This window comes from Bos indicus x Bos taurus, chromosome 2 (genome assembly GCF_003369695.1).
Source record: "Bos indicus x Bos taurus breed Angus x Brahman F1 hybrid chromosome 2, Bos_hybrid_MaternalHap_v2.0, whole genome shotgun sequence".
NCBI classification, from domain to species: domain Eukaryota; kingdom Metazoa; phylum Chordata; class Mammalia; order Artiodactyla; family Bovidae; genus Bos; species Bos indicus x Bos taurus.
In genome coordinates this window covers 90,891,013-90,916,183 of record NC_040077.1, presented here as the reverse complement: position 1 = coordinate 90,916,183, position 25,171 = coordinate 90,891,013, and the positions used below count along the sequence as shown (strand labels likewise).

The following is a 25,171-nucleotide window of genomic DNA, read 5'->3' as shown; positions in this document are numbered from 1 at the left end:
GGTCACAGCACTACACCCCATGCCCTAATGGAGTTTATCTAGAACATGTTTTCCTTTCTTCATAAGGAATATCAAACTTTTCTTGTGCTTAGGAATATCACATAAGAGTTCAGCGTTATACTTAAGGACTATTTTAAATGGTGAAATCACCAAAAAACGCAAAAAAAAAAAAAAAAAAAAGTGAAAAATAGGGCAGTGAATACATTGCAAAAAAGATACTTTTTTACAATACAAGATATGAAACACGAAAGCCTTATTAGACCTTCAGTTGGGAACATGTACATCTGAACTCAAAATTTTCACTGCTCTGCACACATACACAAATGACTGGGACAGTGTTCTGACTAATGATTCGGGGATTACAAACACACTCTGGCAAGTAGTTGAATGCCAAATATGAAATTCATGAATAATGAGGAAAGACTATATTTAATGAATTTAAAAATGACTTGGATTTTAAGATAACTCAAGAAACTCAAGAATAACTAACTTTTTATGATAAATATACCTCTAAAAACTAGTTATATATTTACCTTAGTATATTTGTAATATTGGTTTGAAAAAATGAACTCGTCGTAAGTTATGAAGAGAGGAATTTTTCTTTTCCTTTTGAAATAATTTCAAACGTACTTTTCTTTTCTTTCATGATCTTGACATTTTAAAAGACTATGCAGACCTAAAAGTAGCCCAGTTACTTTTGAAAATGTTCCTCAATTTATCTGATATTTCCTCCTGACCAAATTCAAAGTTTGCATCTTTGGCAGAAAATCACAGGAGAGATTGCTGTTCTTCCCACTGTTCTTCCTATCATGTACACATTTTTTATTTGTCCCATTACTAGAGAACTTAACCTTAACCACATGACTAAGTTGGTGTCTGCCAGGTATCTTCCCTGTAAAGTTCCATTTTTCGTTTAATAATTAATCACTGTTTTGGGAGGGGGAGAGTACTCAAAGCTCCTGTATTTATCTTGTTCTGCATTCAACTTTTCACCCATTGGCTTCAGCATCTCTTGATGTTTCTTGGATGAATCAATTATTTCTATGACACTTGCCAGTAAGAAGACATTTAAAAAGTGATAGTAAATCCATAACAGGAATATAGATAAAGTGCATATAAGTAAGAAAAACAAACACCTTTAAAATATGCTAAAATGCTCAACCTTATTCACCATGTTGAGGTAGTACAATGAAGTAGTTAAGAATATTAGTTCCAAATTTGTAGTATTAGTACCAGCTCAATCAAGATCCTGTTTTCAAATACTGCCTTTATTTTTTACTAGGTGCAAATCAAAATAAGATTTATTTTTCCCTAACACATTAACTGATGAGAAGAACTGACTCATTGGAAAAGACCCTGATGCTGGGAAAGGTTGAAGGCAGGAGAAGGGGATGACAGAGGATGAGATGTTGGATGGCATCACTGACTCAATGGACATGAATCTGAGCAAGCTCTGGGAGCGTGTGATGGACAGGGAAGGCTGGTGTGCTGCAGTCCATGCGGTCACAAAGAGTTGGACACAACTGAGCGACTGAACTGAACTGAGCGCATTAACAAAAACAAAATTGCATACCACCTAGTGTTAGTGATGGGAAAACAGGCACTTGTATATTATTATTGGGAGTGCCATCACTTTGGAGGGTAAATTTGTATTTTAAAACTTACCCATGAAAAAACCTCCATGTCTGGATGGCTTTAGGAAGGAATTCAACCAAACATTAAAAAAAATAATAATAATGCCAAGTCTTAACAAGTCTTCCAGAAAATCAAACAAGGAAGGTTATTTCCTAATTCATTCTGTGAGGACATTAGTCAAAACAAAGCAGAGCAAGGAACTTTGGGAGGAAAAGCACTGAAAACTTCGCAAATATCATAATCAACTTTACTGAAACGCTGGATGTTAGTCAAATGTTTACAGCAACCAACTTAAAAACATAAATAGAAGGAGAAAGGTCACTGAAACAGGCTAGGAGACTCTGTCGTGTTTTAATTTAGAGCTGCCCCTGGAGTGATGGCACATATGAAGATGGCAGTCCGTTTTTCCCAAGACAGGCACCTGTTCCCAGAGGGAACAGAGTGACCTTGTTTCCAAGGGAATTATGCTGTCTGTTTTGACATGTCTTCCCTTGAAGATCCAATGCAATAGGCCTGTCTTTGTTCTACCTAACTCAGAACTCTCTTAGCATAGGGAAGTGGCTATGACTAAGTGCATAACATTCTTTGGAAAAATTGAAAGACCAAAGAACAAATGCTACAGCCTGGGGCAAAATGTAATAGTTGAGGCACACAAAAGAAATGCTTGAAAGTCAAGGAAGAAAAACTGGGTGTGAGAAACTTTGGGGAATAAGGGCATTGAAAAGCTTCTGCATATACTGAAGAATCTAAAAATCCACACACAAGTTCAGAGCAGGATGCAAGCTCAGAGAAGACCACAAGCTTTCACAGCTGACTGGCTCAGCCAATGAGAAGACTCGGAGAGTCTTTTCCTTTTTTGTTTCCTTTTTGTCCATAATGATATCCAAAAAGTGATTTTAAACAAAAAATTACAAAGCATGTGAAGAAACAAGAAACTATGCCCCATTCACAGGAATGAAAAAAGGAACAGAACTGTCCCACAGGAAATACAGACATTGGAGTTACTGGCAAAGACTTTAAATATGCTCAAAGAACTAGAAACCATGGATAACGAATGAAAGGAAACTGGGAAAACAACATCTCAACAAATGGAGAATAGCAATTAAGAGACAGAAATTGTAGAAAGGAGTTTAAAAGAAACTTGGGAGGTCAACAGTAAAAACACTGAAATGAAGAATTCACCAGACTGGTTAATTGAGGATTTGAGCAGAGAGAAAAAAGAATTACTAAACATGAAGATAGGAAATAAAAATTACCTAGTCTGAGAAGCAGAAACAAAAAAAGAATGAAGAAAATGAATAGAGCCTAAAAGACTTGTGAGGCACCATTAATCACATCAAACTACACAAAATGAGTGACAGCCCCAGAAGAAAAAATGGAGAAAGAATATTTGAAGAAGTAATAATTCAATAACTTTCCAAATTTAGTAAAAGAAATGAATCTACACATCCAAGAAACTCAATGAACTCAAGGAGAGTTCCATACTGAGACACATTATGATCAAATTATCAAATGCCAAAGAAGAAAAGAGAATCTTGACAGCAGCAAGAAAAGCCACTTGAAATAAACAGTTCGGTTCAGTCACTCAGTCTTGTCTGACTCTTTGCGATCCCATGGACTACAGACACCAGTTCTCCCTGTCCATCACCAACTCCCAGAGCCTATTCCAACTCATGTCCACTGAGTTGGTGATGCCATCCAACCATCTCACCCTCTGTGGTTCCCTTCTCTCCCCGCCTTCAATATTTCCCAGCATCAGGACCTTTTTCAGTAGACAACTTAATAAAATATATCATATCATCATTTGATATGACTAGAGCCCATATCAAAACATTTGATGACTGCATTTATGTAAAAATCATTAACTTTCTCATCTAACACAAGAGGGAGCTCTATAAAGGTGGAGGCTGTATCTAGTGCTCTCTATATTAAGCACACAATACACAGGATTCATTTAGTGAATGTTAATGAATAAATTCAGAGAAGGCAATGGCAACCCACTCCAGTACTCTTGCCTGGAAAATCCCATGGACAGAGGAGCCTGGTGGGCTGCAGTCCATGACGTCGCTAAGAGTTGGACACGACAGAGGGACTTCACTTTCACTTTTCACTTTCATGCATTGGAGAAGGAAATGGCAACCCACTCCAGTGTTCCTGCCTGGAGAATCCCAGAGATGGGGGAGCCTGGTGGGCTGCCATCTACAGGGTCGCACAGAGTTGGACACGACCGAAGTGACTTAGCAGCAGCAGCAGCAGCAGCAATGAACAAATTCATTAACTCCAATAACCATTAACTCCAATAAACTCATTGGAAAAGATTCTGATGCTGGGAGGGATTGGGGGCAGGAGGAGAAGGGGACAACAGAGGATGAGATGGCTGGATGGCATCACTGACTCAATGGATGCGAGTGTGAGTGAACTCCAGGAGTTGGTGATGGACAGGGAGGCCTGGCCTGCTGCAATTCATGGGGTTGCAAAGAGTTGGACACAACTGAGCAACTGAACTGAACTGAACTGAATTAATAAATAAGCTGAATGACACTGTATTGGTTTCTTAATGATCTGCAGTAAGTTCAAAATTCAGTTCACTTCAGTTCAGTCGCTCAGTCGTGTCTGACTCTTTGTGACCCCATGGATTGCAGTATCCCAGGCTTCCCTGTCTATCACCAATTCCCAGAGCTGGCTCAAACTCATGTCCATTGAGTAAGTGATGCCATCCAACCATCTCATCCTCTGTCATCCCCTTTTCCTCCTGCCTTCAATCTTTCCCAGTATCAGGGTCTTTTCCAATGAGTGAGTTCTTCACATCAGCTGGCCAAAGTATTGGAGTTTCAGCTTCAGCATCAGTCCTTCCAATGAATATTCAGGACTGATTTCCTTTAGGGTGGACTGCTTGGATCTCCTTGCAGTCCAAGGAACTCTCAAGTCTTCTCCAACAACACAGTTCAAAAGCATCAATTCTTCAGTGCTCAGCTTTCTTTATAGTCCAACTCTCACATCCATACATGACTACTAGAAAAACCATAGCTTTGATTATACAGACCTTTGTTGGTAACATAATATCTCTGCTTTTTAATATGATGTTTAGGTTGGTTCCCTGGGAATTTTTAAAATGGGTTTTTACATTCATTAATTTTTAGAAGATTTTGAGTTTTGTTACTACAAAAATGTTTTGTAATTTCAATGCAACTATGAAGCAAAATGTCTTCATAGAAAGGGGGGATATTTCATACAGAAACTATGTATTTGCTATCTAATTCTAGTACTAGATTGTCATTGCACAGAAGCAGCAGTTCTATTGACTATAGCACATTAGATTTAAATGGATTTATTGGAAGTGAACCAAATATTACTTATTTCTTACTTAGCAACCTCATCTAAATTGAGAGTAAAAAGTTTTCAGAAAAATATGCATATGGTGCATATCCCATAATGGCAGGGTTGCCAAAAGATACTTTAGAATAAGTAGTCCAATTTCTCTGGTGAAATAAAACCATTTATGGCAGATGAAGTTGTATTTTAATAGATAAAATTTCACAAAGAGATTTTTCTTTGAAGCATACTCTGTTGTGAGGCTGGCACATCTAATGAACCCTGGGAAAGGATTCAGCCTCTTACCTGACATCAAGGACCTCTTAAGAAAAAATCTGTCCCAGTTCCTACCGGAGAAGGCAATGGCACCCCACTCCAGTACTTTTGCCTAGAAAATCCCATGGACGGAGGAGCCTGGTAGGCTGCAGTCCATGGGGTCGCTAGAGTCGGACATGACTGAACGACTTCACTTTGACTTTTCACTTTAACGCACTGGAGAAGGAAATGGCAACCCACTCCAGTGTTCTTGCCTGGAGAGTCCCAGGGACGGCGGAGCCTGGTGGGCTGCCATCTATGGGGTCGCACAGAGTCGGACACGACTGAAGCGACTTAGCAGCAGCAGCAGAGGGAAGGGAAGGGGAGAGGGAGGGGAGAAGAGAAAGTAAGCCTAGGGCCAAAAAAATCAGAAAAGCCAGGGGATGGTGACTTTTAAAACATCATTCCTCAAAAGGCAGTAGCTTCTAGTGACTAACATAGGATTTTCACTTCCTCATTTATGAGTCCAAGCACAACAGTACATTGTGCCAAGGACGTTTCCACAACCATAATTCTACAAAATTCCCATGTTTTTATTTTATTAAAAATTTTAGATCTGTATACAAAATAGAAATTAATACAGTATTATACTAAATTATTATACTGTATTATACAAATACATTATTGTAAAATTAGGAGAGGATAAATGAGAGACAACATAAATAAGAATAAACATAATATTTAAAGTTATAATGGGAACTTCCAGAAGAGAAAGTTTAGAAACAAAAACAAAACCTCAGAACACTGTTAACATGAATTACTTCTGAAGGTAGGACAGGAGAAGTCTTTTCTTTTCTCATTTCCTCTTTTAGCCATTCCATTTAATTTGATTTTGTTTACCATATATAAGCATAACTTTAATTCTTCTAAAAGGTTTTTAAAATAAGAAATACAGGGTACTATCATGCAATTTAATAATTATGACATATAATGAAATACTGATCAAATGGAGAGAAAGTGATAAATCTATATATGTAATGACATGAAAAATTAGTAAAAAAACAAGCTTCAGAAATGACAGTGGATAATGAGATGATCCTACTCACATTAAAAAAATATATAAGAGTGTGTGAATATATCTGTTGTGTGCAAATGTTTGTTAAGATGCTTTTAGAATTGTAGCAACAATTTACTGAAATGGCAGGAGCCTCTGAAAATATTTCAGCATTGTAAACTTTATTTTTAATAAGCAGAATTTATACATGGTACTTTGGTTTCTTTTTGGTGCAGTTTAAATTTCTATCAGTCAGTGAATATATATGTCTGAACTAATTAACATTTTTGGTACCACTCTCAAGAGAATAAATGGAATGGAATTTCAATCATGTTTGAAATATTATCACGTTAATTATTCCAGCTGTTACCCAATGCGGCAAACTGCAGACATAAGTTAGTCTCTCTAAGGAGTATTTTATACTTGAAGAAAACAAATTAAAACACCTCCAACTTTGAAAATATACAATATCATACAAATCAAGTAAGTTAGATTTTTGGCATTAGACAACTCTAAAAACTATTACCATCAACAATCTATTTTTGCTTCAGGCAACATTTGAAACATATTCAGTCATAAGTCCTCTTTTTTAATAATTTAGTTTTTCCTTACCAGGCTATTTTCTTTCCAAGCTTCTGGGAACTTGGGTCTCTGTTTTTCCCTAGACACCAGAACCTGCATATCTTCAAAAGTGGGATGATTTCCAACCTCTGTCTGAAAAGCCATCTGGTATTCTGGTACAGATTCACCTGTGAATTTTTTTTTAAAAGGAATAAAATTTATTATTATCATTTTGGGTTTCATGCATTATTAATAAAAGCTCTACTTGTAACAGTCTTTGTTTGATAAATTAAATGTTGCTATAAATTAAATGGTAGTTATAAATTAAATGGTAGTCCTTTTCTACATTTTATCTCACATATACTTCTTCACCATTTCCATATCTAGGATAACAGGGTATCTTAATACCACTCTCTTCATTTTCCTTTATTTTTAAACTGTGGTTAAATGTACGTAACATAAAATTTACCATTTAAACCATTTCTGAATATACAGTTCTGTGGCACTAAGTGCATTCACAAAGTTGTGCGTTCATGTCCAGAACTTTTTCTGTCTTCCTAAACTGAAATTCTGTATACATTTAAAAGTAACACTCACTTTTTCCTTTTTTAAACTCTTTCTAACATTATTTCAATTCATCTTATATCTCCATTAAAATAACATTCTGCAAACAAGATTTAATTGCCTTTCCTGTGCAAACATTTGATATTGCACTTTATAATTTAACAGTACAAAAGCAATAGCTATTCTTTGAATGTAGTAACTGTTTAAAAAAACATTGCTGATAGCCATGTATTAACTTAAGCTGATACAAGAATCATTTTAGTCACATATGCTTCTAAAAAACAAAAGTTCTGGATTAGGATTTTTAAAATACTATGGCCAAAGTTTCAATAATAGAAATTAAAACTTATAAGGTTCCAATAATATGTGATACTACTGTAATCACTATTTCCAAAAAAACACTTTGAGTACCCAATCAGTGAGTCAGTTCAGGAGCTCAGTCCTGTCCGACTCTTTGCGATCCCATGGACTGCAGCAGGCCAGGCCTCTCTGTCCATCACCAACTCCTGGAGTTTACTCATGTCCATTGAGTCAGTGATGCCATCCAACCATCTCATTCTCTGTCGTCCCCTTCTCCTCTCGCCTTCAATCTTTCCCACCATCAATGTCTTTTCAAATGAGTCAGTTCTTTGCATCAGATGGCCAAAGTATTAGAGTTTCAGCTTCAGCATCAGTCCTTCCAATGAATATTCAGGACTGATTTCCTTTAGGATGGACTGGTTGGATCTCCTTGTAGTCCAAGGGACTCTCAATAGTCTTCTCCAGCACCACAGTTCAAAAGCATCAATTCTTCAGTGCTCAGCTTTTTTTATAGTCCAACTCTCACATCCATACATGACTACTGGAAAAACCATAGCTTTGACTAGACAGACCTTAGTTGGCAAAGTAATGTCTCTGCTTTTTAATATGCTGTCTAGTACCCAATACTTCTATTTAATTGGAAAATATACTTCTAAATAATAACTGATTGAATTGCCAGTAATCTAAATAATTATTAATTTATTCCATTATATTTTAGAATTATAAGCTGTCGATAAATGTTTTTTCTTTTTTAGGGGCTGGGGAATTGCACTGTGTGCCATGTGGGATCTTACTTCCCTAACCATGGATCAAACCTGTGCCCCATGCAGTAGCAGCACAGATTCCTAACCACTGGACCACCATGGAAGGCGCAAATGCTCACTATTTTTGAAACAACAACAACAAAAAAATCAACCACATTACTAATCTGTTTTTATTAAGTAGTTCCATTTGTCTAATGCTGGGTCAATTCACGGTTTTTCATTTCCCCATGCTATTAATGCTGTTATTCCTACAATATAGAGACCACTTATATTGGAGAAGACTCTTGAGAGTCCCTTGGACTGCAAGGAGATCCAACCAGTCCATCCTAAAGATCAGTCCTGGGTGTTCATTGGAAGGACTGATGCTGAAGCTGAAACTCCAATACTTTGGCCACCTCATGTGAAGAGTTGACTCATTGGAAAAGACCCTGATGCTGGGAGGGATTGGGAGCAGGAGGAGAAGGGGACGACAGAGGATGAGATGACTGGATGGCATCATCGACTCGATGGACGTGAGTTTGGGTAAACTCCAGGAGGTGGTGATGGACAGGGAGGCCTGATGTGCTGCGATTCATGGGGTCGCAAAGAGTCGGACACAACAGAGCGACTGAACTGAACTGATGTCAAATTATTTTTATGCAACCTAAAAGAGTGCAATGCACTGGTAAATACACTGGTAATTAGTTTAAATTTTTATTAATATATCACAATGTCATTGATATAATCATAACAAAAGGAGAAAAATACATACTCATTTTGCTATTTCAAGTTAGCCTCAAATAAATATTTACATTGAATGAGTTGTTCTTTCATGAAAGGAAGGAAGACAGATAGGAAGGCATGAAGACAAGAGAAGGGAAATTTTTTTAAAAAGGAAGAAAAGGAGAATTTTAAAAAAGGAAGAAAAAGATAATCCAATGGATAGTTCACTACTTCTAATTCCTTACTCAGTCAATTCAGGTAACACTATGAAGTGCAGCTTCGAAAATGCTCAGAGGTTGCATAAGGAAATGATAACTGCTAAAGCCATCAGAGACCAAACTGAATACAGGTAAGCTATTATGAGCAATTAATTAAATCACCCTCAGATGCAAACCCGGAGTTCTTTCTAAAAAGTTTTTTCCCACTGACATCTTTCTGCTAATAATATTTTTGAACACTAGATGGCAATGAAATTAAGGTTTAAATGAAAGCACAAACACATAAAAGTAGACTTAATATAGGTAGAAGAAAGATGTAACTGCTTCACTTCAAAACATACATTAATTCTGACAACAATTCCCTCACCTGGAAAGAGGTCTGTACATCTCATAAATATCTCCCAATAAATTAGTCCAAGTGCATACATATCTACTTGTTTCAAAGCTGATTCACAGTCCCTAAGGTTCACAGCTCCTTCCAGAACTTCTGGTGCCATATATCTGATTGTGCCAACCTGATAAAAAAAAGTGTTATGTATTTCAGGAAATAATGTAGCATATTCTGAAGGGCATACATTAGGCTAGAAGTTATACATAAATTCAGGTCAACAGTAGCTCAATATGCTTATTTGAACCTAAGTATGGCACTGAACCTTTTTAGATCTCATTTTTTAAAATATAAAATACCCTTTTCAGAACATCTTGGTTGCTTCTAGTTTTCGGCAATTATGAATAAAGCTGCTATGAACCTTGATGTGCAGGTGTTTGTGTGAATACAAATTGTTAACTCAACAGGGTCTATATACCTAGGAGTGTGATTGCTGGAATACTATGTTTTCCAAAGTGAATACTATCCAGCATTCCTACCAGCAAGGAGTGGGTTGCTGTAGCCCCACACTGTCTCCAGCATTTGAAATTATTGTTTTTTTTTAAACCATTCAAAGGCAATGGCATCCTGTTTTGATTTGCAGTTCTTGAATCATGAATCACGTTGAGTAACTTTCACATGCTTATCTGCCATCTATCTATATAAATACTATCTTTGGTCAGGTTTCTATTTAGATCTTCTATTTATTAATTGACTTATTTGACTTCTTACTGTTGAGTTTTAAGAGTTTTTATATTCTGGATACAAGTCCTTTATCAGATATGTGTTTTTCAAATACATTCTCCCAGTTTGAGGGTTGTTTTTTTCATTTTCTTAATACTGTCTTTCATAGAAGTTTTTAATTTTAATAAAATTCATCTTAGCAATTTTTTCTTAAAAAAAAAAAAAAATACCCTCTTGAAATAATTAAGGTGTGATTTAGTCATCCTAGTCAATAGTGCTTATGCTTATGTGTGCTTAGTTGCTCAGTCGTGTCTGACTCTTTGTGACACCATGGACTGTAGCCCACCAGGCTCCTCTGTCCATGGGATTCTCCAGACAAAAGTACTGGAGTGGGTTGCCATGCCTTCCTCCAGGGCATCTTCCCAAACCAGGGATCAAACCCAGGTCTCCCACATTGCAGGTATGCTTTACCATTTGAGCCACCAGAGAAGCCCAGTCAACAGTATTCCTCCTAATGCTTGACAAAAATAAGGTTGACTGGCAGTGATCTCCATAATGAATTGATGAACTTCATGCAGTGTTTTCTGTATATCTTAATTCTGTAATTCCTAATATGCTATAATTGGATAAGGACAACTGTCCTGAGTACTTAGTAGGTTTTTAAATTCAATTTATTATGTTTTAAAAGTATGTCAGCTTGATACCCTTTGTATGCACTCACCTCACTAATGGCTGCATTATCTTCTTCCCCTGGGCGCACCAGTCTATTTCCAGTCAGCTTCATGGACAACCCAAAGTCACTAATAACGCAGGTTCCATCATTTTTCACCAGAACATTTCTGCTGTTCAAATCTCGATGGGAAATTGCAGGTTTATAATGATCTGTTTGGATAGTTTTCAAATATTTATTAATGCTTCAGTTGCACTACTGAACACAAAATGAGCAGAAGGTAATATAAAGAAGACTGCTTTTTTCGTTCCCTATACTTTTCTAATAACAAAAGGACGTAAATAAAAATTTCAACTCACAATCCTGTTTTCATTATATTTCACAACATAATTCCTTTTGCATCTATAATTAATTAAGCTTTAAACATTCAGTTGCAATTACTAGTCAATAGGATCTTGCTTCTAATTTTAACATATACTACTTTGGTCCTTTTTTTTCCCTCTAGTAGGAAAAGGAGGCAATAAAAAAAGGAATATTTGGTAAAAACAAAAAGTAAATTTATCTAAAACAATTATCACTATAAAACTGGCATGGCTCTGAAATTGGTATATGTTATCTTATAACCTATGACAGAAAATCCCAGTTTTGCACTGAGGCTTAGCTATGTATCTAAGCCCACCACAGTTCTTCAAATCAAACTAGAAACAGTTTTGCAATGGATTGTTTTCTGATTTTACAAAACAAAACACTATTATACTCATTCTGTTACTTGTTTATCAGAAGACGTTTATGTTCTATGAAGGCAGAGAGAGGACATGTTCTGCCTGATTTCAAAAGGCCTGACACACAGACACACACACACTGCCTGAAAGAATATATCCAATCAAGGAGCCTAACTAAAATCATAATTCTTTTCCTCTTGATAAGAAAACCATGGAGGAGGGAGGAAGGAAGGAAAGGACTGGGAGTTTGGAATTAGCAGATGCAAACTGTTATATATATAAAACAGAAAAACAACAAGGTCCCACTGTATAGCACAGGGAACTACATTCAATGTCCTGTGAAAAGCGACAATGGAGAAGAATATGAAAAAGAATACATGTGTACAGCTGAGTCACTCTGTAGTACAGTAGAAATTAATAGAACATTGGAAATCAACTATACTTCAATAAAATTAAAAAAAAACTTTATATAAATCTTATATTGAAATAAAACCACAGCTCTTAAAAGGAAAAAAAAATCTATAGTACAATACTCAAAATTTAAAATAACTTCTTAGTTATATAAAGAAATAGAGCAATGAGAACAAAGTCAATGATAAAAACAAACAGAATGCTTACATTTAGGCACAAAAGACTCAGTATTTACATTTATTACTCTCATTAACATGTATTAAACTGCAATTTCACCAACAATAAAACCAAAGACAGAAGATAATGATTCCTTTGACCAAAAAGAAATGATACAAATGAACTTACTTACAAAACAGAAAGAGACTCACAGACATAAAATGAACTTACTTACAGGGCTGGGGAGGGATAGTTAGGGAGTTTGGGATGGTCATGTACACACTGCTATATTTTAAATGGATAACCAACAAGGACTATTGTATAGCACATGGAATTCTGCTCAATGTTATGTGGTAGCCTGGATGGGAGGAGGGTTTGTGGGAGAATGGATGAATATAACTGAGACCCTTCGCTATTCACTTGCAACTATCACAACCCTGTTAATCAGTTATAGCCCAATACCAAATAAAAGCTCAAAAGGAAAAAAAAAAAGGATTCCTTTGATACGGGGAGGAAAATGCAATAGCACAACTGGAAGAAAAATAGCAATTATTAGGTTTCTAAGAGTTGATTTCTTTCTCATTTGTTCCCCTTCCTACTTACTTCCTGGTCCAGTCTTCCTAAAGTTTGTACTAACATGGCTCACTCAACTAGTAAAAGAGCTACATTTCTTATTCTGGATAAAATCAGAACATAAGTATATATGGTTTAATCTTGAGCTGATATTTATATAAGAAAATTTATAGAGATACCTGAAAATGTTTGTATAATACCATACCAATACAACGCAATGAGTCAGTGAGCCAGCAAGAGGGGAAACTAGGGTAATACTTTGTGATAATATTATAAAGGAAATAAAAGGTGGAACAACTGAGCCCACGTGCAGTAACTACTGAGCCTGGGCTCTAGAGCCCAAGAGTCACAACTACTGAAGTCCATATCCTTTTCCCCCTTCCCCTTTGGTAACCACAGTTTGTTTTCTACATCTGTAGGTCTATTTTGTTTTGTAAATAAGTTCATTTATATCTTTTTCTGTTTGCAGACTCTACATACAAGTGATACCATATGATATTTGTTTGGCTTAATTCACTTAGTATGATAATCTCTAGGTCCATCCATGTTGCTGCAAATGGAATTATTTCATGGCTCAGTAGCACATAACACAATATTCCCTTTATATGTGTGTATAATTTATATATATTTCCCTTTTATATATATCATATCTTACTTATCTTCATCTATTGATGGACATGTACGTTCCTTGGATATTGTAAATAGTGCTGCAATGAACACTGGGATACATGTATCTTTTTGAATTATCGTTTTCTCTGGATATGTGCCCAGGAATGGGACTTTAGGATAATAAGGTAACTCTATTTTTAGGTTTTTAAGGAACTTCCATACTATTCTCCACAGTGGCTGTGCCAATTTATATTTCCACCAACAGTATAAAAGGATTCCTTTCTCTACACACTCTCTCCAGCATTTATTCTTGTAGACCTTTAGATGATGGCCATTCTGACCAAAGTGATTTGCGGAATATTTTTTAAATAATTAGGTACTAAAAATTTAAATAGCTATTATACTGATGTTTTCTACAATAGCATATACTCAGTTGTTTTTTAATTTAAGGTTAACTATTCAGTAATAATATAAGGTGATGTTTAAGAATAGAATCTGTGTTTAAATAAAACTCCTATATGATGGCAATCATTCTTTCCAGCCAAAGTTTGACTGGAAAACTTTCTGAATCATGCGAGCTTTGAAAAGGAGGATAGGATGGTATTTTAATTTTTGTTTTAAGCCAGCTCTTTAAAGGAGTTATAATATTTAAGAATAAAGAAACACAATACAAATGGTTAACGCACTAAAGTAAGTGCATCAAGTTGCTGACATAGGCAATAACATTGACCAATTCTGTATTCAAGAAAAGCAAGATGTCAAGATAAATGAACTGATAAATTATTCAGGAGAAATTACTTATATATGAAGCAGCAGCTAAAAATGATGATCCATGCTATTATACAATGGAACAAAGATCTAAGAAATTGATACATTAAAAATTCTCTTCATTACAGAGGTCAGAGAAAGTGAAAAAAGAATGTATGGCAAGAAAATTGCTGTAAGGGATGTAAACGCAAAGACAGTTTTATAGCAAAGCTAATTTTGAGGGGCCTGTGCTATGATATGAGGTGTACTTTGAAACAAAGTGAAGAGAACAAATATATTTAAAAAGATGCTTTGGAAAACTAGCAAAAATGTACATAAAGGCTAAATAAAACTGTAGTTATAGCACTATACTCATTGACATAATACAACCATTCAGTATTGACACACTGGCGAAGACTGACTCCTCACCATGCATTCTCGTTATTTGAAGCAGCAATGCACCTAGCTAAAACTAACAAACACACATACACTGCACTGAAACATCCCTTGCAGCTAAGTGTGGTGGGAAAGCATGGACTAACCTCTGGGAAAGAAAACAAGCACAAGAGTGGGACTTCTGGAAGTAAAAAGGGGCATTTCCTTCTATTCTTTCTTTTCTCTGATTAGCATATAGCATGATGGACAATGAGGTGATCCTGAAAACATCAGCTACATATAAAGATTAATGGAGGAGAAATATATGAGTCTGGGCCCCTAAAACTACTATGGTGCTACCAAAAGAAATGTGAAGACTGTCTCTGTCTAGATTCTTACATGAGAAAGGAAAAAAATAGTCATTCTCATTGACATCTGTTTTATTCTCCTCCCTGATAAATTTGAACAAACCTAATGCTAGCTATGGAGAAGGCGATGGCACCCCACTCCTGTACTCTTGCCTGGAAAATCCCATGGACGAAGGAGCCTGGTAGGCCGCAGTCCATGGGGTCACTAAGAGTCGGACACGACTGAGCGACTTCACTTTCACTTTTCACTCTCATGCACTGGAGAAGGAAATGGCAACCCACTCCAGTGTTCTTGCCTGGAGAATCCCAGGGACAGGGGAGCCTGGTGGGCTGCCATCTATGGGGTCGCACAGAGTCACACGACTGAAGCGACTTAGCAGCAGCAGCAGCAGCAGCAATGCTAGCTAAGAGAAGCACTGATTTATAAAAAGATACAATTGGGTTTTATACTAAAGACCAACCAAACTACAGAATGTGTACCTAAAGAAGTAACAATGCATTTGTAGTTCATTTAAATAAGCAAAATAAATACAAGGAAAATACAATGCAGTCCAGCTAAGAGGTTCTTAAACTAGGGCCAGAGAGGAACTTCAAAAGATTGAGAACCCCTACAATCACAAGAATATTTTTTAAAGTATGCCCATACGTGTATCTTTACAGGGAGAGTGTTCATAGCTTTAATTAAAATCTCAATGGAATCCATGACTTGGCTAGAGTAATGAAGTCCTTTTTCTTATTCTTCTTGTTAAATTTCAAATACGTTTCCTCACACTAGATCTTTTAAACAACTATCTGCTGTAATATAAAACATACTTTTATTCTGAAGACACAAATAAAGCTTCCCTTTGTGAATTGTGTCCCCACATGGTTTTCAGAGTCTTGTCATTGTCTTACCTCCCCGTGGTAATTCAGTATGAAGATAAGCCAATCCTCTAGTCACAGAATGAGCCAGACGGCAAGAGCTTACCCAGTCACTTGTATGGAGACTTAAATACTTGCATAGAGATCCCTATACGGAGGGAAAAAAGTAAAAGGGGAAGGGGAGAAAAAGTGGAATTACTTTATTTGAACATGAGGAGGTAAGTGAGCAACTGTATAAAGGGATTTGCATATGTCAGGATTCAAAGGAGGTCTAATGAATCATGACATTTCAGAACACTGAAGTAAGAAAAGACATTTCTGTGGGTAGAGAAAGGAAGAGAGAATGGAAAGTAGAATTTAGACATTATCAATTTTTATGCCTCCAGTATTAAAAATTATGAAAGGTTATTTAATTTCATTTTAAAGGCTTCTTTGATTTATCAACAAGATAGAAAAACTGTTTCTTTACACGGTAGAAAAACTGTTTCTTTACACGGTTTCTTTACAACTGTTTCTTTACATGGTATATTTTACCAGGACAAAACCAAATTATCCTATTATGTTTTACAAGTAGAAAACTTTTTTACAATCAGAAGGCTTTTGTAAATATATGTGTCATTGCTACTCAAGGTCCTCATCCATAAATTCTTTATTACCAGGCTGAGATAAAGAGCACGCATCAGAGTAAATGTCAATCAAAGCACTGCCTCCTTCATCAAGAAGTCTTGCTAAGAGACAGACAGAGACAGAGTGACAGAGGTTCAGGGCACTAAACAGTTTCATTCACATTCTGGGATAAAATCCTTATTTCACTGTAGACCATTAATACTCAGTTTGCAAAACAGCAACTCTCTATGTAATGGGGATCCTCTTACAAATCCAATTAACATAAATGTCAGTAAACTTTTTAAGAAGAACTTACATTGGGATAATACTCCATCACAAGCAAATACTCCATGCGTCCATCTGCAGTGACTCTCTCATCTCCAACTATAAAGCGAGCAATGTTGTCATGTTCCATCAAAGGCACTCTGTAAATGTTCTTCTCATTGATAAAATTCTGACGGTTTGCAAAGGAAAATACTTTTACAGCAACTGGACGTTCATCTAAGGAACCTTTATATACAGCTCCATATCGACCCCGGCCAATCAGCTGTAAGTTTGTTTTGAAAAAAAAGCAAGATGTTATTTCTTCACAACTGAACAATCAAATTTACTAAAGTATAAATCCATATGTATCCAACAGGTCTCTAACGCTTAGTCTGAATTACTCCATTATCAATAAACTAACAAATTAGGCATCCTACACAGCTCAGAAACAAGTACCATACCCAGCCCTTCCAAAGATGACAATTATAAACTCTGAACAAAATTTTTTAAAAGAAACCTAAAAATGTGGTGGAATGAACAAAAGAAGGTAGATCCTGAGGGGAGTTAACATTTAAAAGAAAGAAATGGCATAGCCTGAGATATTCATTTTATAGTGTTCAGTCTGTGAGCAGGCTGAAATCTGCACTGTGTATTGGGATCAAAAATTGCAATAGAAAATCTTTCAGGCCTCAGAAACCAGGGAACAGAATTTAGGGCAACAATTGCCGATGGAGAATGAAGGCAGAATCCCAAAAAGAAGAGTCAGAGAGTGGGAAATCCAACTAATGCGTGGGACAGACTCCAGGTAAAGGATCAATAACAAGAGATAAGTTTGTAATATGCCTAACGAAGATAACTGCCTACCAAAACCAACAATGAAATGAACACACTTTATAAGAATAGAACAGAATACAGTCTTCACAACATAATATTTATAGATTCTAGTATAATACAATAAAAAATTACTCAAAACCCCCAGCAATTTACAACTGTTCTCTTCATTTCTGGCTTCTGGAACTTCTCTGCCTTTTTACTGAAAAAAGCTTAGGAATTTACCACCATTTATTTAATGATTATTTGTTATATTTCATTCACTATTCCTAATTTAAATATTTACAAACAGATAAGATTGCCCTTTAGAAAGGCTGTATCAAAGCAAAGGTAAAAAGCAATGGTTGGATTGTTTCTTTTACTCAATCCAGAACAATATCCTAATGGTTTTAATTCATATTTTTTCCAATTTAGTAAACAGGACATCTTATTATACATTTACTAGGCATACTTCCCTGTAACTCAGACGGTAAAGAAAGTGAAGTCACTCAGTCGTGTCTGACTCTTTGTGACCCCATGGACTGTAGCCTGCCAGACTCCTCTGTCCATGGGATTTTCCAGGCAAAAGTACTGGAGTGGGTTGCCATTTCCTTTTCCGGGGGATCTTCCCAACCCAGGGATTGAACCCAGGTCTCCCACATTGTAGGCAGACGCTTTACTGTCTGAGCCACCAGGGAAGCCAGATGGTAAGGAATCTGCCTGCAATTCAGGAGACCCAGGTTCGATTCCTGGATCACGAAGATCTTCTGCAGAAGGGAATGGCAACCCACTCCAGTATTCTTGCGTGGAGAATTCAATGGACAGAAGAGCCTGGCGGGTTACAGCCCATGGGATAGCAAAGAGTGGAACACAACTGAGCGACTACCACTACTACTACTACTAGGCATACTTCTGTGAATTGACAATTCATCTCTTTTGTCTATTTTTAATGGATTGTTTATTTCATGTTGATTTCTACCAGCTCTTTATCAATTCTTTACGCACTGAAATACCTTTTTTGAATTTTGCTTTTCACTTTTACTGTATTTTCCTCCCAAAAAGAAAGTTCTTAAAATGTTTTATATACCAGATCTATCATTTAACAGTCTCTGGTTTAGACATTATACTTCAGTTATCCTAATAAACAGCATAAAAACATTCATCATGGTGAGACTTTTAACACAGGTTCTGAGATATAACCAAATTAAAATTTAATTTTATGCAAAACATAATATTTGTATGTACCTATACAATACATAAAACACAAACAAGTAATGTTTATTTGGCATCTACCATGGATTCCTTGCCTGTACATTTTCTCTGAGAATCTGTATATCTGTATTCCCATAGTCTGTTCAAGTCTCTACTCAAAGATTATCTCCTTTCTTAATATACTTTCCTTACTAACCCCTTTCTGTAACTTTCTCATCTCATTTGCATTTTTTTCTCCATAGCACTTACTACTACTTGAAATATATAGTGACCTTTCCACAATGTGGGGTTAGGGACACCTAATCTCCACATAGTCCAAAAATCCACATATAGCTTATAGGTGACCCTCATACAAACATGCTTCTTCTGGTCCATGGTTCTACATCCACAGATTTAATCAAATATGGATGGTGTAGTAATATCTATTATTGAAAAAATATCTGTGTACAAGTGGACCCATACAGTTCACACTCATGTTGTTCAAGGGTCAACTGTACCTTCATTTATTTACCCTCTTGTAGACTCCTTCTCACTAGAATATAAGCCTCATGTATCTGTATTGGTCACCAACATTCTCAGTGCCTTGAAGAGGTCTTAACACAAAATTCATAATAAATGGTCATTGAATAAATGAATTAATCACTGTCTCAGATGTACTATGTGGACAGAAAAAAACAAAAAAACAGTCTATAATCTGAATGCAATCTTACCTCCAGCAGTTTCAGATTATCTAGGTCAAGAGAGGGCTCTGATGCTGCTGCCTCCATCATATTCATACTGTGAAGACCTTGTTTGCGGTCTCCTACAGAAATTAGAAAAAGAACTTCCTAATTCGTGGTTCTCTTAAAAGTGAAAATATTTATTATACACTTTTATATATTACAGTTAAATAGAAGATCTGCAGAAGGATAGACAGCATAACTTATACCTAATATCAATGGGACTAAAACTATTTACTAAACTAACAATCATCTATAAATGAAGATAAATAATGAATAACATGAAAACTGAACTCTGGGAGATGGTTCCAGTACACCCAGTGTAAAACCCTAAGAAATGGACAGAAATATTAAGGAAGGTTTTATTAAAATTATTCAAATCAATGAACGGGTGCTCATTTCCTAAAAAGCTTATCAAATCAAACGTTTATTAGAACCAACTAGACAGCTGAAGCAGAGAAGGCACTGGCGACCCACTCCAGTACTCTTGCCTGGAAACTCCCATGGACACAGAAGCCTGGTAGGCTGCAGTCCAAGGGATCGCTAAGAGTCAGACACGACTGTGAAACTTCACTTTCACTTTTCACTTTCATGCATTGGAGAAGGAAATGGCAACCCACTCCAGTGTTCTTGCCTGGAGAATTCCAGGGATGGAGGGGCCTGGTGGGCTGTCGTCTATGGGGTCACACAGAGTCGGACACAACTGACGTGACTTAGCAGCAGCAGCAGTAGCAGACAGCTGATGATTAGGAATTATTTTTAATTACTGTTATTTTTAGATGTGAAAATGGTATTGTGTTTATATATATTTTAAGTCTTTATACTCCAGACATAATACTAAAATATTTATAGATGAGGGATACTTTCAATTTATTTCAAAATAATCCAACAGCATGGAAAGGTAGGGTGAGTGGGCCTATAGATGATGTACAGATGTGATAATCATCGAAGCTGGGTGATGAGTATTCTGTTACGTTTGAAACCTTTCACAAAAACTAGGGGAAAAAGTTTAAGACAGAAGGATGGCTGCAGGGCTACTGCAGCAAACAGATGCTTTTTACAATGAAAAATTGTTTTTTAAAGAAAATCAATTCTGATTAAACACAATGTTTAATAAACATTACAAAATAAATAATAAACAAAACAAAAACCTGCATTTTTACCTGTCAGCATCCTATATCCAAAGCATAAGGCAACTATCAAAGCAGCTAATACAGAGACTGATGCCAATGCAATGATTATTGTCTCATCTCGGTTAAATGAATGAGGTGGACCTAAAAGAAAGTAAAATTTTTAAATACAGTCATCCTTTCTATCCGGTATTTTGCTAACTACTTACAGACAGGCTATATCAATATACAGTCAAATCAGCAATGTTTTTGCATCAAAGGAAAAGAAAAATTAATAACAAATTTGTAATAATTGAAAATTGCACATATATTTAATCATACAAATTATTTTATATAGACCCACAACACTGAAATGCCTGGTAGCTGTGCTTCTATTTTCTAGGAGAAGTTGTAGATAACCGGCATCATTTCTTCATTAAACAGTTGCTAGAATTAAACAGTGAAACCATCTCAGCTTGGTACTTTTGGTTTAAGGAAGCATTATTTATTTATTGAATTTCTTTAATAGATAAATACCTATTCAGATTATATATTTCTCCCCATGTGAGTTGTGGTAGATTGTCCAGTACAATTGTCCTTTCAAGGAATTGGTCCAGTACATTGAAGCTATTGTATTTGTTAACAAAAAGTTGTTCATAATTTTCCTTTACTATCCATGGGATCTGTAGGTATGACATTTTTTTCATTTCTGATTATTAGATATTTATTTTTTTAATTTTATCTTGGAAGCCTTGCTAGAAGTTTATCAACTTTATTGATCTTTTTAAAAAGCCAGCTTTTGGTTTTGTTGCTTTTTCTCTATTAATTTCCTGTTTTCAACTCAACTGATCCCTCATCTAACTTTTATTCTTTTTCTTCGCTTTCTTTGGATTTAATTTGCTCCTCTACTTGCAGTTTCCCAAGGTAAAAACTTAGGAAATCACTACAATTTATAATGAAATAATAAAAGGACATACGAAATTAAATCCAATTTCATGTAACATTTAAAAAGAAGTACCTGCCTAGAATCTTAGCACCAATGTGAAACCAAGAAGGACCCTGTGGGGTTTCTGGGCACAAAACCCCATGTCCCCTGTTTCTTGTTTGAAGGAAATAGGTTTCATTCAGCCTTTAAGACTTCCCCTGAGTTTCAAAGGATAGATCCAAACAGTTGCTAATCAATAAAATGAGAGGGCTGCAGAGAAATGGAGGAGCAGTCAAGAAACAATAGTGCAGTTCTGAAGCAGGGTCCTGGTTCCTCCTCAAGGAATATACATATCAATATCCTTGAGTTCTTCTACAGTACTAAAACCTCCACCAAATGGAACATGTTAACTAGCTGATGAAGCATTCTTCATTCCAGAGAGAAGGTCACAGTTACCACAGAATCCCAGAATCCCATCAGGAGACCACTAGATGAATCCTAAATTGAAGGGATGCAGGCCTTGCAGGAACCCAGGTCCTTATAGGCAACCCCACTCCTTGACTGTGAGACTCCTCACAAACCATCTCTCCCAGGTTAGGACACAGTTTTGAGGGCATTAGCTGGCTATTGCCCCCTTTGCATGGCAAAGCAATAAAGTTATTCTCTTCCATTTCACACAAACTCTGTCCCCGAGACTCAATTCAGTGTGGATATACAGAGACAAATTATCAGTAGCAAATGTGACAGACAAAATTTATTTTTGATAGAATGAAGCTGTTCTCTAACTGGATTAATAAAATTCACAAATCTAATATGAAACAAAGATTTCCTATTTCCAAATTAGAAAGGCTAATTATTTAAATGGGTATTTATTTTCTTGTGTAATTCAAACACATACATGAGTTAATAATGTCTTAAAAACACTACAAGACATTATAAGACTATAAAAACACTGTAAGATTACTAAAATAGGCACTGCTAAGTCGCTTCAGTCGTGTCCAACTCTATGCCACCCCACAGACAGCAGCCCACCAGGCTCCCCCGTCCCCAGGATTCTCCAGGCAAGAACACTGGAGTGGGTTGTCACCTCCTTCTCCAATGCATGAAAGTGAAAAGTGAAAAGTGGAAGTGAAGTCGCTCAGTCGTATCCAACTCGTAGCGACCCCATGGACTGCAGCCCACCAGGCTCCTCCGTCCATGGGATATTCCAGGCAGGAGTACTGGAGGGGGGTACCATTGCCTTCTCCGAAAATAGGCACATAATAAATCAAATAAACCGGGCTATCTACATCTTAGAAGAATCATTGACATGGGATAATCAAATGATTTATTTAGAATGATCTATAGAAGGGGAGGGAGAAAAAAAACCATTTAAAAGATGTTAAGTATGAATATAATTAAACTGTTCTGCATAGCTGTAAGCTGTTGAAAAATCATTGCTAGATAGATCAGACTGATATGAAATCAGAAGTTTTGGAATGGTGTTTATGAGGAGAAGCTTGGCATTGATTATGAAGCCAACAAGAATGTTACAGAAATAAAAAAAGAACAGATTCTATAAGGAACAAATGCAGTCGTAAATCAAAAAAATGTTTCTCACAGTTGTATATTTATTCAGACAGCAGCCTGTTCAGCATTATCTATATGTAAATGGTTTTGATAATGACATTTTCAGATTACAAAGCAATGGCTACCATTAGAACCATAATCAGGTAAGGTTTTCTTCTGCAAAAGATCCACATTTTATTTAGCAAAATTAATAAACATGGCATTATCTTTAAGTAATGGAGAAGATTTAAAAACAAAGGGGTCAGAAACCTAAATAAAAATCCATCTTATTCTGTAGTGGAATTCAATAGATTTTGTAGTCATTATATGTTTTTTACTATGGAAAGAAAACCTGAAATAGCTGAGAAGAGATCTATGTACCCAGTCTTAAAAATGGTACTTGAGCCACTGACAGATGTTTTAAGGGGTGTGATTTAAACATGCTTGATAAGAATGTAACTGCTGAATTTATAAGTAATAAAAGGCAAGTGATATCCTCTGAACAGGCCAGATGTAGAAAAACCACAAGGATGGAAATATGAGGCACTATGTTTCACATTTGGCCTAAATGAAGACATTCTTGAACAGGAAACTTGTAGGAAGAGTCAAAATTTGAATTCTCTAAACCAATGTTGAGGAGCTAGAACTCACAAGCTTTTATCTGACACAACTATTTAGCTGTGTACAAATAATTATGTGAATGCACCTTGAAAATCTCTTAGATTAAGACATAAACAGCTGATTTCTAGAATATATGCATTAAATAACTGCATTCTGCTGGAGAAGGGATAGGCTACCCACTCCAGTATTCTTGGGCTTCCCTTGAGGCTCTACTGGTAAAGAATCTACCTGCAATGCAAGAGACCTGGGTTCGATCCCTGGGTTGGGAAGATCTCCTGGAAAAGAGAAATCCTACCCACTCCAGTATTCCGGCCTGGGGAATTCCATGGACTGTATACTCCATGGGGTTGCAGAGTTGGGACACATTTGAGTGACTTTCACTTTTTAAACAATTCATGTGGATCACAACACATTGTGGAAAATTCTTAAAGAGATGGGAATACCAGACCACCTGACCTGCCTCCTGAGAAACTTATATGCAGGTCAAAAAAAAAACAGTTAAAACTAGACATGGAACAATGGACTAGTTGAAAATTGGGAAAGGAGTACGTCAAGGCTGTGTATTGCCACCCTGCTTATTTAACTTACATCCAGAGTACATCATGTGAAATGCTAAGCTAGATAAATCACAAGCTGGAATCAAGATTACTGGGAAAAATATGAATAACTTCAGATATGTATATGATACCACCCTAATGGCAGAATGGACTTCCCTGGTGGCTCAGATGGTAAAGTGTCTGCCTACAATGCAGGAGAACCAGATTCAATCCCTGGGGTGGGAAGATCTCCTGGAGAAGGAAATGACAACGCACTCCAGTATTCTTACCTGGAAAATACCATGGACGGAGGAGCGTGGTAGGCTATAGTCCACGGAGTCACAAAGAGTCAGACATGACTGAGTGACTTCAATTAATGGCAGAAAGCAAAGAGGAACTAAAGAGCCTCTTGATGAAGGTGAAAGAAGAGAAGGAAAAAGTTGGCTTAAATTTCAACATTCAAAAAACTAAGATCATGGCATCTGGTCCTACCTCTTCAAGGCAAATAGATGGGGAAAAAATGGAAAACAGTAACAGACTTATTTTCTTGGGCTCCAAAATCACTGCTGATGGTGACTGTAGCCATGAAATTAAAAGACACTTGCTCCTTGAAAGAAAAGCTATAACAAAACCAGGTAGTGTATTAAAATGCAGAGACATAACTTTGTAGTCATGTACAGATACGAGAGTTGGACCATAAAGAAGTCTGAGTGCCTTAGAACTGCTGTTTTTGAACTATGGTATTGGAGAAGACTCTTGAGGGTCCATTTGGACAGCAAGATCACACCAGTCAAACCTAAAGGAAATCAACCCTGAATATTCATTGGACGGACTGATGCTGAAGCTGAAGCTCCAATACTTTAGCCACCTGATGCGAAGAGCTGATTCATTGGAAAAGACTTTGATCATGGGA

General features: G+C 36.4%; 1 protein-coding gene across 1 annotated transcript in view; it reads right to left on the bottom strand.

Moving 5' to 3' along the window:
- Positions 1-25,171, bottom strand: part of BMPR2 (bone morphogenetic protein receptor type 2) — a 151,857-nt gene that overhangs the window by 15,740 nt on the left and 110,946 nt on the right. The window contains exons 4-10 of the mRNA XM_027564601.1: positions 20,683-20,793; positions 19,511-19,602; positions 16,831-17,061; positions 15,942-16,056; positions 11,138-11,298; positions 9,733-9,880; positions 6,869-7,005 (exon numbers count right to left, since the gene is read on the bottom strand). Coding sequence (XP_027420402.1) covers positions 6,869-7,005; positions 9,733-9,880; positions 11,138-11,298; positions 15,942-16,056; positions 16,831-17,061; positions 19,511-19,602; positions 20,683-20,793 — 995 coding nt within the window. The remainder of the gene's footprint in view (positions 1-6,868; positions 7,006-9,732; positions 9,881-11,137; positions 11,299-15,941; positions 16,057-16,830; positions 17,062-19,510; positions 19,603-20,682; positions 20,794-25,171) is intronic.